Genomic DNA, 12,703 nt, shown 5'->3' with positions numbered 1-12,703 from the left:
TTTTTCTTCTTTTTTATAATACACATCCCTACTGTGAAACATAAACATGAGACACACTGTAGTATTCAAAGGGATAATCTCATTTTTGAAAAAGGTTATGGTCCTCTCCTACAACATTTCATAAACAGTGCTTTTTATTTCATTGAAAAATTGTCAAATTACACCATGTTAGTAATGAAATTGAAATCTGTTTTGAATCTGTTGATATCAAATGCATTGTAAAAAGACAATATATTTTACAGAACATATTTTCTTTCGTTTTAACACGTACTATATCAAGGAAAATTCTTTGATATATTTTGTACAAGTAATTTTATAAACAAGGATGAAGGAAAGAGGTAGAGAAAGAGCATACATGCTCAGTCATGTCTACCCACTTTTTGACACATTTTAATGTGATAAGTACCTTTAACGTCCATCACAACTACATATATGAATTCTATGAGTTCTATAGGAAAAGAAACGACTATCGATTAGCATTGCTTCTACATCATCCCAATGAAACAAATTAGATCTTCAATAGAAATTCAACCCATAATTACAGGTTTTTTTTAAATACACATATAAAGATGAAAAATAAAGCTATTAAAATGGAATGAAATGCTACACCATTTCACCATGTGGGTAGTCCTGACAAGGCGTGTTGGGTTTGAAATGCTTTTGATTGTTTGGGTCTCATAATCTGTGTAAAAACTGAATAGAAGCTTCCTGCCTTTCACTTACAGTACCAGGGGAGTGTTTAAAAAAGACTAAGATTGACTTTAAGTTGGACTTAACTATGTCAGGCCGTTCATGCCATTATTTGCTCTCACCATTATGATCTTTAGATAACATTTTTCCCTTTAATAATGAATTTTCAAAAAATGTAAACTCTGTAGATTTGTGACCAAGATGTACACGTCCCTTGAAGAAACCAATGTCAGTAAATGGTGAGAGCAAGCAGTGGCATGAACAGCCTGTCATAGTTAAGTCCAACTTAAAGTCGATCTTAGTCTTTGTGAAACACCCCCCTGTTCATGAACTTCAACCCAACTACTCCCTTCGATGTGAATGTTGTTGTTGTGTTTTGAGTTATTGGCGATTAGTCAGTGATTTGACTATTGTCGCCAAATTACTTTACGGCACGTGTTATATCTCTCAATTTTGGATTTTTAAAAAATATATTTATTTCGTTTTATATTTATCTATCTTTTAAGATAGTATCGTAAAATAATATCGTAAGCAAAACATTCATGGGCTTTGTTAGTGTTTCTTAACAGTACGTGCAGATTATTTGTTATATCACATACACACCATACATAAATATGTATATAAGATAGCACCTACACAAGCTTCTATATTCAGTAATCTTATCATACCTTTTATCATTGTTGTTACTTTTTCTTATTTTATTTTCTTAATACATTATGTTATTATATTTTTAATGTACTGAGTGTAATTTAACATATTTATAATATCGTATTATGTTTTACTGTTCTTATTTTATTTTCTTATTACATTAATTATGATTGTTATTATATTTTTAATGTACTGAGTGTAATTTAGCATATTATAATATTGTATAATGTTTTACTATTCTTATTTTATTTTCTTATTACATTATGTTATTATATTTTTAATGTACTGAGTGTAATTTAACATATTTATAATATTGTATTATGTTTTACTGTTCTTATTTTATTTTCTTATTACATTATGTTATTATATTTTTAATGTACTGAGTGTAATTTAGCATATGGTGTCTGAGAGGAGACAGACAAGGGTAGAAATGCTGGAAACCACTGCTGAGTCTTCACATACCGGTATGGCTTTAATCACAAAACCAGGAAGAGTTGATGGTACATGAGTCATCATTCTAACATACTTGCCAATTCTCCAGACTCTTGCAGTTCCTGAAATAAAGAGAAGAAAAAAAGGTGAGTTTGACAGAGAAAAAATGATGGGGTTTGGGGTTGGAAGAAGATGGGAAAAGAAAAATGAATACAATTTAAGAGAAAAGGGAGAGAGAAAGAACAGCAAGTGGTAATAGATAATAATAATAATAATATTTAATTTTATATAGCGCTTAATAAAAATGTCTCTAAGCGCTTTAAATAAAGGAAAGGAGAAAGAGAGATAAGAAGTGTGTGTGTGTGTGTGTGTGTGTGTGAGAGAGAGAGAGAGAGAGAGAGAGAGAAAGAGAGAGAAAGAGAAAGGGGAGGGACAAGAGAGAAGAAGGAAAAGAAGAAGAAGAAGAAGAGGAAGAGGAAGAGGAGGAAGAGGAAGAGGAAGAGGAAGAGGAAGAGGAAGAGGAAGAGGAAGAGGAAGAGGAAGAGGAAGAGGAAGAGGAAGAGGAAGAGGAAGAGGAAGAGGAAGAGGAAGAGGAAGAGGAAGAGGAAGAGGAAGAGGAAGAGGAAGAGGAAGAGGAAGAGGAAGAGGAAGAGGAAGAGGAAGAGGAAGAGGAAGAGGAAGAGGAAGAGGAAGAGGAAGAGGAAGAAGAAGAAGAAGAAGAAGAAGAAGAAGAAGAAGAAGAAGAAGAAGAAGAAGAAGAAGAAGAAGAAGAAGAAGAAGAAGAAGAAGAAGAAGAAGAAGAAGAAGAAGAAGAAGAAGAAGAAGAAGAAGAAGAAGAAGAAGAAGAAGAAGAAGAAGAAGAAGAAGAAGAAGAAGAAGAAACAACAGAAGAAGAATATAACCTTCTAAACACTAATAGGTTTCAAGTGAATATATTTCTTTGTTTCATGCATACAAACTTTAGCAAAGACACCAAATTAATCCAAATGCATTAATGAAATACTCCATAACCAAAACTTACTAAAGATCAAAACATAACTTATCTCAACTTATATGATAAATAGATTGGTTTCAAACAAAAATTAATTATCAACAATTTTGCAACATTCTGCTATACATACCTTAACGATATCCAAGCCTCCAACCAGCTCTCCGCTTACATAAAGCTGAGGAAACGTCGGCCAATTAGAATAGGTCTTTAATCCCTGCCTTACTTCCTGGTCTTGAAGGATGTCAAATGTGTCGTATTTAAGCCTTGATAAATTATAAGATTTGCAAAAGCATTGAAAATAATCATTTTATGTTGATAAGTTTCTACACATGAACATCATAAAGTAAACATAATTCAATAGATTGCAATTATTATTATTATTATTATTTATACCGCGCTTTTCCTATAAGGCCTAAAACGCTTACAGTGAATGAAAATCAAATTTAGGTAAATACATATAATAAGAAAAACAGTCTTACAACTACAAACTGCAAAAAAGGTGTATTTTTCAGGCCTTTCTGCAATCAAACAAATTGCTGCAGTTGCTTCTATGCTTTAAATGGAATCCAGGACATCTACCTCCTAGAAAACCTCTTCCCAGACAGCTAACCCCAAAACAAAATGATCTTTAAATTACAATTAACACCTCTTTTCAAAGACTGTATTACCCTCTTCCAAGTAACACATAGGAAGGGGAGGGAGGGGGGGGGGGGTGGTACTTGTTTATTTTTTCTATGGGCTAGTTTTCCATGGGGAATTAATCATCAGGGGCAGCTCACTGAAGGTTTTAGTCCATAAAAGGTCCCAGTGTCTTGTATTCTGGAGGGTCGTTGTCCAGATAGGAGTATCTAGTCATTCAGAGCTTTTTAAAGAGCTGAAAAAGCTTGATATATATATATATATATATATAGGATAGATACGAGGACCAGGATAAAAGTACTGAATCGGTACATCTACTTAGTACTTATGTATGATAGTGAAACATGGACTTTAGCCTCTGAGCGTTTAGAAAGTTGCAAAATGTGGTTTTTAAAAAGAATGATGAAAATCCCCTGGACTGACAAAGTTAGTAATGACGAAGTTCTTACACGAGCTGGAGTGCAAAGGGAAATGACACGTGAGATGTTCATTAGGCAGATGACGTTCATGGGTCACATTACATGTAAAGAAAGCCTAGAAAATCTTGTTTTGACAGGTAAAATTGTGGGAAGGAGGAGTAGAGGAAGGAGGATACTTTGGATGGACAGTCTGCAGAAATTGTTAGAAGAGAGAGGAGTGAAAGAACTGGGAGTGGTGCTAACTGAGAGGGCTACGAGCCGAGAGTTGTGGAACAGCATGATAGCCAAAGTCAATCGATATGGCACTTAGAGATAGAGAGAAAGTCATTTAAGAATGAAGAAAGAACAGTATACATACCCTGTGCCTGTGAGGATTGAGGTGATGGTTCTACTGAATCCACATTTAGGTTCTCCTGGTGAACCTTTCATGAAGAGCATCACTGGTGATCGAGTGATCAGTGCCTTTAATCTGGGTAAAAAACAATGTACATGTACACCAAACAGGAATCATTAAAGAGATATCGTCACCTTACTTTGTATTTATTTTATAGCCACAAAATTGATTCTTCATTGTGCCAAGATCCCATTTTTTGTAATGTTGCAACTTAAAGATAAAGTTGAGTTCTGGTCATGCGATTGCATTGTGAAAGAAACGGTGTGGAATCGATCAGAAAAGGTTGATCATCTAGCATAAGTATTGATGTGTACTGCAAGGTTCTGGAATCATCAAAATGATTAGAAATTTATCCCAGTCTTTGTTCATTCATTAAGATCATTTTAAAATTTCAAATGTTAGATGTAAAGAAGTGATTCAATTCCTGATACTATAGTAATTCAAGAGTCATATTTAAGATTTTACCTGTCATCCAAATCCTGTTTCTTGGGAAGAGATTGGTCAAGTTCACCGCTAGCATCTAGCTCCTTGATGATATCTAGTCCTCCAATCAGCTCGCCGTTTACATACACCTGCGGGTATGTAGGCCAATCAGAATACTTCTTCAATCCTGCAAGGTAAATCAACACAAACAAGTGAATGGGCTTGTCACCAATATCAAGCTTAGCACATGCGACCCGGGGCCTGTCTTAATACAAAGAGTTGCGATTGATCCGAATCAATCGCAAGTTTGTAATCTTGTATCTCTTATGTACACAGTTGCGAATTTGCGATTGATATCAACTCTTTGTAAGACGGGGCCTACTGGTTAAACAAAAAATACTTTCAACTTTCAACATGTAGCGGTATGATTACATATTCATGTAATGCTACTTCTACTACTTCTAAGACACCACCGCCATCATCACCCTTACCCTTACCGCCACAACAACTTACTATTATAACTACTACCGGGGTACTAAGCCTTGTCTACCCAGGGTAGCCTCATCAGTATCAATACTATTCTCCCTGCGAGCCTTGCGATACTATTAAATGTATCAGTTTTGTCTTTAAATTGTACAGTATATTGTACAAATAGTATGTCAATAATACCTAATGATACAACATTTTAATTTTATTTAATGATAATTGAAATTCTTGGACGTCAACTGAACTAGACACATATGACTTACCTTCGACCTTATAACCCCATAATAAACCATCTGTCTAGTTTGTGTATACATGTAGGTATCAAATCTGACACATATTGGATCATGGGTTCTACAGACTAAGTATGAGTATGTTTATTAATACCTAGATGACTTTTGCCCCTTGGTCAAATAACCCACACTGATGCTCAAATTTGAAAAAGAGGTAATGCAGACCTGCCAACCTCTGGAATTCAAAACTGTATTCTTTAATCCCAAAAGTAGTATTTTACTGACAAAAGTTGTATTCTTAAAAATAAACACGGACTGTTAGGCGGATCAATGCCTCTTTTTAATGGATCATTAGTTGAATATGCATGATTTTGTCACGACTGTTAATTGTGTTCGATGGACCAATGAACATCCCCAAATTGTTGATGTGAGATGGTTGTAGGATACTTGATAGGACAGAATGGGCATTTTGCCATTGAAATAAAATCATACTGTTGTATTTGCTTCTAACAATCGTACGAAATACGACTTAATCGTACTGGTTGGCAGGTCTGGTAATGGAGACAAAGAAGAGTGAAAGAAAATGAATGAACAACTCACCCTGCCTCACTTCCTCGTCCCCTAGGATATCAAAAGTGCTGTAGTCTATCTTGCGCTCGTCTAACAGCCCCATCAGTGTCCGACTGAACCCACATCTTGGTTCCTGTCTTGATCCTTTCACAAACAGAACACATGGGGCAGCGTTGATCAGTCCCTTTAACTTTGTGTTCAGGTCCTACATGGCATAAGGATATTGGAATCATATTATTTAGCATACTCTGCAAAGGAGTAGAACAAAACTACAGTACAGGGAGGTGTAAGTTGCTGCAGCTCTCTGACTTTCCTTACAAATTTTCAGGGAGTCTCCCGACAAATCCGGGAGGGTTGGCAGCTCTGCTAGTCTCAACCTTAACATTGCAACCCTTAGGCCTGATCTAGAGTATGGGACAGATGCGGCATGTTGCGCCTGTACATGGATCTATAAATTAAATCGTCAATCAGTGAATCCACAACCAAGTTAGACACAACAATAACAATGAAGTGCATATATGTGTACCTTACAATATATACACTGTCCAAGATTTCAAGATTCAAGATTTCAAATTTATTCATGTTTCTAACAAAACATTACAAATCAATTTTAAGCATTTAAAACAAATTTAAGAAATACATGTTGGAAACAGAGGGGTCCACTAAAAAGCAATGCTTGTACAAGTGGTCATTCTTTGTCCCATAGGTTTCCAAGTTTCAAGGAATTCAGAGCATAATAAGCAGTGACACAATATTTTTTTCTCTACCATTGGCCCAATCTAAACTACGATGGGGCTGTAGGACTTGAGATTGTGATCTGATGCTCGAGGAAGCAAATACCCCATCGGCTTTCAATAGACTCCTGTAAATAACCATAGAGACCCACCTCTTTAGGTGGTTGTGATGATGCAGGTAGCATTACAGGGCTGGCGTTGGGGTCAGCATGGTGTTTGACCTTCTTGGTGAGTTCTGGTACGTTAGCTCCGTCCAGTCTGTCTACTTCATTCTTGCCCTGATTAAGAAAACAAATGTAGATTTTAATTTCACTTTAATTTGTACAATGAAGAGCCGATTCTGCTGAAATTACAAATGTAATATCTCAGGCACAATGCCAATCCCCCACACAAAATTAAAATGGGACCCCCCCAAAAACAAACAAAACAAAAAAAACAAAAAATTCGGTCGATTGGTTATTGACTGGTGTTGGTCTTGAATGTAAGTGCCTGTGAATCTAAATAGTTGACCAAAGGCATATCAACCAATGCTACTATTCATTATGGTTATTGTTTTAAACATCTGGTTAGGAAGAGAAAATAAATATCTGTAAAAATAATGTTTCACATTTTACTAGTTCTAAAAATGTTACTTCTGTAACACAGCACTTAAATAGATTGGCTAAGATTTCTTAAAATGTAACACAATATTACCAACATACAGACAGAATGAACAATACTAGAAGAGAAAGTGGAGGGAAAAGGGGGAGAAGGAAATGATAGAGAAAGAGAGAGAGAGAGAGAGAGAGAGAGAGAGAGTGGGGAAAAAGAGAGGATGACATATGCACACTAGAGAGAGAGAGAGAGAGAGAGAGTCTGAGAGAGATACAATTTCACCTTTTAGATATCTTACCTTGATTAAAATGAATGTGGGAACTGCTGCAATGCTGTACTGCTTGGAAATTTCAGGAAGTTCTTCAGCCTCAACCTAAACAAATAAAAATAAACAAATACCGGTAATGATAATGGATTAGCAAAAATTAAAGGGCAAGTCCACTCCAAAAATAACTTATTTTCAATGGAAGCAGAAAAATCAGACAAACCATTCAAAACAAGTTTGAGCAAAATCAGATAACTAATAAAAAAGTTATGAATTTTAATGACATGAAAATCACAAGACAAATTGTGTCAGGAGCAGTATGCCTAGTCTCATTGTGCAGTCAATGTGACGCAAAGCGACTATTTCACACCCTGCCCCTAATCTGACTACTGGATGCTTTAATTTCCACAGGCTTCTACTCAGGGGAGATCCCGTTCCTGTAATACACCGATTCGGGCGACTTCTGGTGGAAGTGCGCCCTCATAAGGTGACGCCATAACTGGGGGGCGTCTGACCAGGGAGGTGAAAGAAAAGGAGGCGAAACTCTTGTAATTTATTCAAACGCATTCTTGAGTTCTAAAGCGTAACAATGGGATGTGTAACATTCCACTTGGCTTTGAAGTTCCATGCTCCGAACCGCGCTTCCACTGCGGGGACTTTCGGAAGCCAGGCACCAGTTTTACATTTATTACAAAATATTAAATTACCGGCAAAATTTCAGTGTAAATCAAAAATTTTATACGGGGATTTTATTGGGAATAGTGCATCAAACAAATTTTCAAATTTAGAACTCCGTCCTTCCTTTAATTTGTGTGCCAGAGTTGGTAAAAGAAAAATTACATCCTGTCAAAAACTCAATATTTTAGGATGATGCGCTAATTTGTGCATGCTTTAATGTCACGTTATTTGATCCATGATTTACAATCTTCAATAACATTTAGTTTGCTAATGCGTGTTTTCGCGTGTTTTTTGTATTTTTCAAGTTTAAAAAAGGATGAAAGTACACAAGTTTGTGTTCGCTTGTTCTACTCTTTACACATTCAACAATGGATGAGAAATCATTGGAAGGGACAGCGAACAGTTGCAGTGATACCATTTTCTGATGTAGGAATTCTAACTCCTGAAATTTCATGCGCTCTTTTATCTCACCACCTGGTCAACAGTTGCAGATTAGCGCATAACTTTTCGGCGGCTTGGAGCATGGGGTCAAAGGAGAGCGGCTTGATTCCAGTCCTTCTCTATCACGTCCCTGGTCTGACTGCAGCTAGCTAGCTTACATTGCAACGGGTATGCTATACCTATACCGAACCTCGCCCAGGCCGGCCAGGGTCGCTGCTCCGCTAGCTAGTAACCGCTCTCGAGCTCTCTGTACTGTCAGCTGGATCGGAGAAGCCCCCCAGTTATAGCGCCGCCACCGGCGGGCAGGTACATAAAACCCCCAAACCGAATCGGTGTATAAAGGGGTTAATTCGCTTTTCATCTGCCTAGTACAACAAGAGCTGCCTCTATGGCTGGGCCCCACTATGCTACTGTTTGGTTTATGGCCGTTTTGGTTTACAACCAGCTCATGTAGTACCCAATCGGTCTATTCCCATTTGGTCTACCGGTACTCCAAGCCAGTCTACTATCCACATGGTCTAATAATCATTTCGTCTACTTATCATTTGGTCTAATTTCCATTTGGTCTAATCTCCAATAAGTCTACTACTCATTTGGTCTATTGTTCCTTTAGTCTAATTTCCAGTCAGTCTATTTCCCATTTTGTCTAATGCCCATTTTGTTTACTATTCATATGGTCTAATAATCATTCAATCATAAATAACAATAATTGTCAAATGATAAATAGACCTTACAGATTTCCACCCTGCTGTTCCACCCTCTGGTAGACTTACCGTTGAGAAGCGGACTTGCGTATGTTCCTTGGCCAGTTCTACCATGACTCCATCCATCTGCTCACACTGTGGAGCCCATTGTGCTCTGAAGTGAACCACGAGCAGACCGCTGGAGGAGTACAAACAAAAAGCATTAAGAATTCATGATTTAAAATGTTTTGGTATTGTGCAAGTCCACTCAGTCCAGGCTACTTGGTTGTTTTCTTTCTCATAATCACAAGTTCATTGTAAAATATCGAACATGATTAACAAAACATCATTATATCATCTACTTGGAGCCAGATGGGTGTTAACTCATACTTTAATGCAGAGTTACTGCCGTTCAGGCCTTGAAAAAAACAAAACTCTCCTTGATATGGGACATATAAAGTATGGCAATTAACTTAATCAGGCATATGCAAATCTTTAATAACATCTCTATTTGCACAACTAAAGGCAATTAAAAATCTCAAACAATAACAGGGACATTATTCATCAAATACAAAACACATTAATTAGATTAAAATTGATAATAGTCTATTAAACAGTAACAATGCTTTTGTGCAAAGCAGATACAAATGATTAAAGTCCCGATAAAAATAAAGATGAATGTTTTGTTTTCTCTATCACTGAACTCATTTTCTTCCTCCTCTTCTTCATTCCATGTCAAATCATCCATCACCACCCAGAATCTTGAGGTGAACTTTTTGGCTGAATTCACTGTTTGCTTTCCAGCTTCTTGCTACACATGTGCAAAAAGAAAAACTGATTTAATTTTTTAGTAGAATCTAGTTGAAATCCAATCTGATATGAGTATCAGTAATTGATTCTAAACATAGCAATGTCTAATTAACAATTACAAAAGTGACACAAATCTGCTTACATTCACACCTGTCATTGACATTGTAAATCTGTAATTGACCATTGTGAATCACAACACTTTTTTCTTTTAAATTGGCTTTGCTGCAGAGATACTAAAATTCATTCATGCTGATGTAGTCTCTATTACTGTTGATTGTTATCAGAATTTCGACGTTACTGATACATAGGTAGATGTTGAGATCTATGAGTTAATTGCCATAAGTCATTTTTGACAAGTAGATCTTTTGCAGTTAATCCTGCTGCTCCTGCATATGCTGCAATATCTCACCGCTCCAGCCACGGCGCGGCTCACTCCCGACACAGTGTCTCACAAACAAAACATGGAAGTGAATACATGGGACAAGGGTTGCTTTCAGGTTCACATGATTTCAAGACTAAAAATAAAGTAATAAACATTGAAATCTCAGACATAGTCACTCTGAATACTCACCTAACAGTTTGGTCTACCTCTTTTCCGAAATCCTCAACGCTCTTTACCGAAATAAGCCCCGCCATCTCGAACAGATGATGCTGAATCACACTTCAAATAGATTGCGACATGTAAACTGCAAATTATCAGCAGGGGGGGGGGGGGGGGGGGGGGGGGGAGTTTATGAAATCTCGAGTCTGGATCGAGAAGTATAGGAGCTGGAATTATTAAAAAGGAGAAAGAAAAAAAAAAGAAGAGAATACACAAATGAAGAAGAAGAAGAAAAAGAAGAGGAAGAAGAAGGAGAAAAGGAAGAAAATGACAAGAAGAAGAATATCAGTCTTATTTTAGAGAGTGAATTTTTATGACATTTTTTGAGAGCAATTTACAAGCAAATTATTCATCGTGAATAAAAAAGATACCAAATGGAAATTGTGTACCTATATAAGTAAAGCTATTAGAGATTATGTTTTGTTCTTTGAGATTTAACAATCACCTCTACCCGTGGACCAGGGGCGACGGAGCGTCTTTTAAAGTGGCCGGGGGGGGGGGGCACCAACAAAAAGGGCACTTTCTAGGGAAAAGGGGCACCTTCGAAGGGAAACCACAAAGCAAAAATAATTTTTTTTTAGACATTAGTATAGGACTTTATACCCCTCATTGGGATTAGATCTTAATAGGTGATGTCATTGCTTGCTTCTCTTTTTACATGGTACAAGATACTGATTAAGCACAGGCGCGTACGCAGGGGGGAGGGTTTGGGGGGGGGGGGGTTAACCCCCCCTTTGGTAATTTTATGTATGTAAACCCCCTTTTAAAAAACCTAACCCCCCCCCCCCCTTTTGATTGTTTTTTTTGTTGTTTTTTTTTTTGGTTTTTTTTAATTTAAAAAAAAGAAAAAGAAAAAGAAAAAAAAAAAAATTATGCCCACGGCCGACATAAAAAAGGTGACCTTACCCCCCCCCCCCCCCCCCCCCCCCCCCCCCCCCCCCCAACTGAGCAAAATGTCAAATTTCCAAATTTCGAGACAAAAAAAAAAAAAAAAATGGCCCGAGAACGTTGCTATAATCGTTCCGTAAAATTCACGAGACCGGGGTAGTGAACACATTTTTTTTTTTTTGCCCTCGAAAATTTGAAAATGTGCACCCCCCCCCCTTGAGCGCCAGCTAGGGGGGGGGGGGGGCAACTCCCCAAAAAGGTACAATTAACGTGTTTTTACACGTTTTTTCCAGGGGGCGGGGCCCCGGCCCCCCCCCCCCCCCCTGGATCCGCCACTGCACATCGTAACATATTATATTTGAACTAAACACACTCATGAATACTTTCTATGTTCTCTTCACTAATTACTTCACCTCTATTGACCTTTTTTTATTTCAGAAAGCGGTAATTTAGCCACTCATGATCCACATCATAACAATGACACAGTGTACCCTTATTTTAAATTTGTGTCTAAACTCGTTTACATGCGTTCAGTATTTTGTCGTCGAGGGTGCGTTCGTGAAATTGCGATGGCCTGGAGAAGAAAAAGAAGAAGAAGAAAAAGGAAATGAAGACGTGCTGTTTCATTGTTAGTTAATTTACCAAAATAATTCTAAGGTCCGTTGTACATTGTGTGTGAAATGAACTATAATTAAATCACACCAAATAAAATAAAATATTGGGAGTGAGCAAAGAAAATGACATACATAGGCCAAAAGAAAGACCGAAATTAAGGAAGGAACAAAAATAAGAAAAGAAATAATTCGGTAACATTTTATTTCGTCATACAAACTAAAAGATATAAGAATAATTTAAGTAGGCACTTCTCTGCTCGATTATAAGGACATTCAATGCATCCCAGGCGGAATTGTCCTGATTATTAAGAATTGTTCGAGGGAGAGAAGCAAGCGAGGAACAGACACTCCATTGCGGTACAAACATATTTATTTTTAAATTCCATAAAAATAACACTACATAACGTATACAAATTCACGGCACCTCGCTGACGGAATATAACCATGATTCATGTATCTAACTGCCCTCGGCC

The 12,703-nt window shown here is 37.1% G+C and overlaps 1 protein-coding gene across 1 annotated transcript; it reads right to left on the bottom strand.

The window, feature by feature from the left end:
• Positions 1-1,735: 1,735 nt before the first annotated feature.
• Positions 1,736-10,832, bottom strand: LOC581311 (glutaredoxin-3). The gene is made up of 9 exons (XM_030985437.1): positions 10,699-10,832; positions 9,408-9,516; positions 7,549-7,623; positions 6,809-6,934; positions 5,953-6,127; positions 4,679-4,823; positions 4,178-4,288; positions 2,892-3,024; positions 1,736-1,892 (listed from the first exon to the last, which is right to left on the bottom strand). The coding sequence occupies exons 1-9, from the start codon at positions 10,761-10,763 to the stop codon at positions 1,851-1,853; spliced, it is 981 nt and encodes a 326-aa protein (XP_030841297.1). The 5' UTR covers positions 10,764-10,832; the 3' UTR covers positions 1,736-1,850.
• Between the last annotated feature and the right edge of the window lie 1,871 nt (positions 10,833-12,703).

Source organism: Strongylocentrotus purpuratus, unplaced genomic scaffold, assembly GCF_000002235.5.
Source record: "Strongylocentrotus purpuratus isolate Spur 01 unplaced genomic scaffold, Spur_5.0 spur5_scaffold_15, whole genome shotgun sequence".
NCBI classification, from domain to species: Eukaryota; Metazoa; Echinodermata; class Echinoidea; order Camarodonta; family Strongylocentrotidae; genus Strongylocentrotus; species Strongylocentrotus purpuratus.
This window is presented reverse-complemented; position numbering and strand designations above follow the sequence as displayed.

Bases quoted from the DNA above. Each gene is read 5' to 3' on its own strand.
- LOC581311 (XM_030985437.1), bottom strand. From the start codon at position 10,763: ATGGCGGGGCTTATTTCGGTAAAGAGCGTTGAGGATTTCGGAAAAGAG. The intron at 4,824-5,952 runs GTGAGTTGTTCA...TTTACCTTGCAG, and splicing joins GGACGAGGAAGTGAGGCAGG to GATTGAAGAAGTATTCTGAT. The intron at 4,289-4,678 runs GTAAAATCTTAA...TTTTTTACCCAG, and splicing joins AAACAGGATTTGGATGACAG to ATTAAAGGCACTGATCACTC.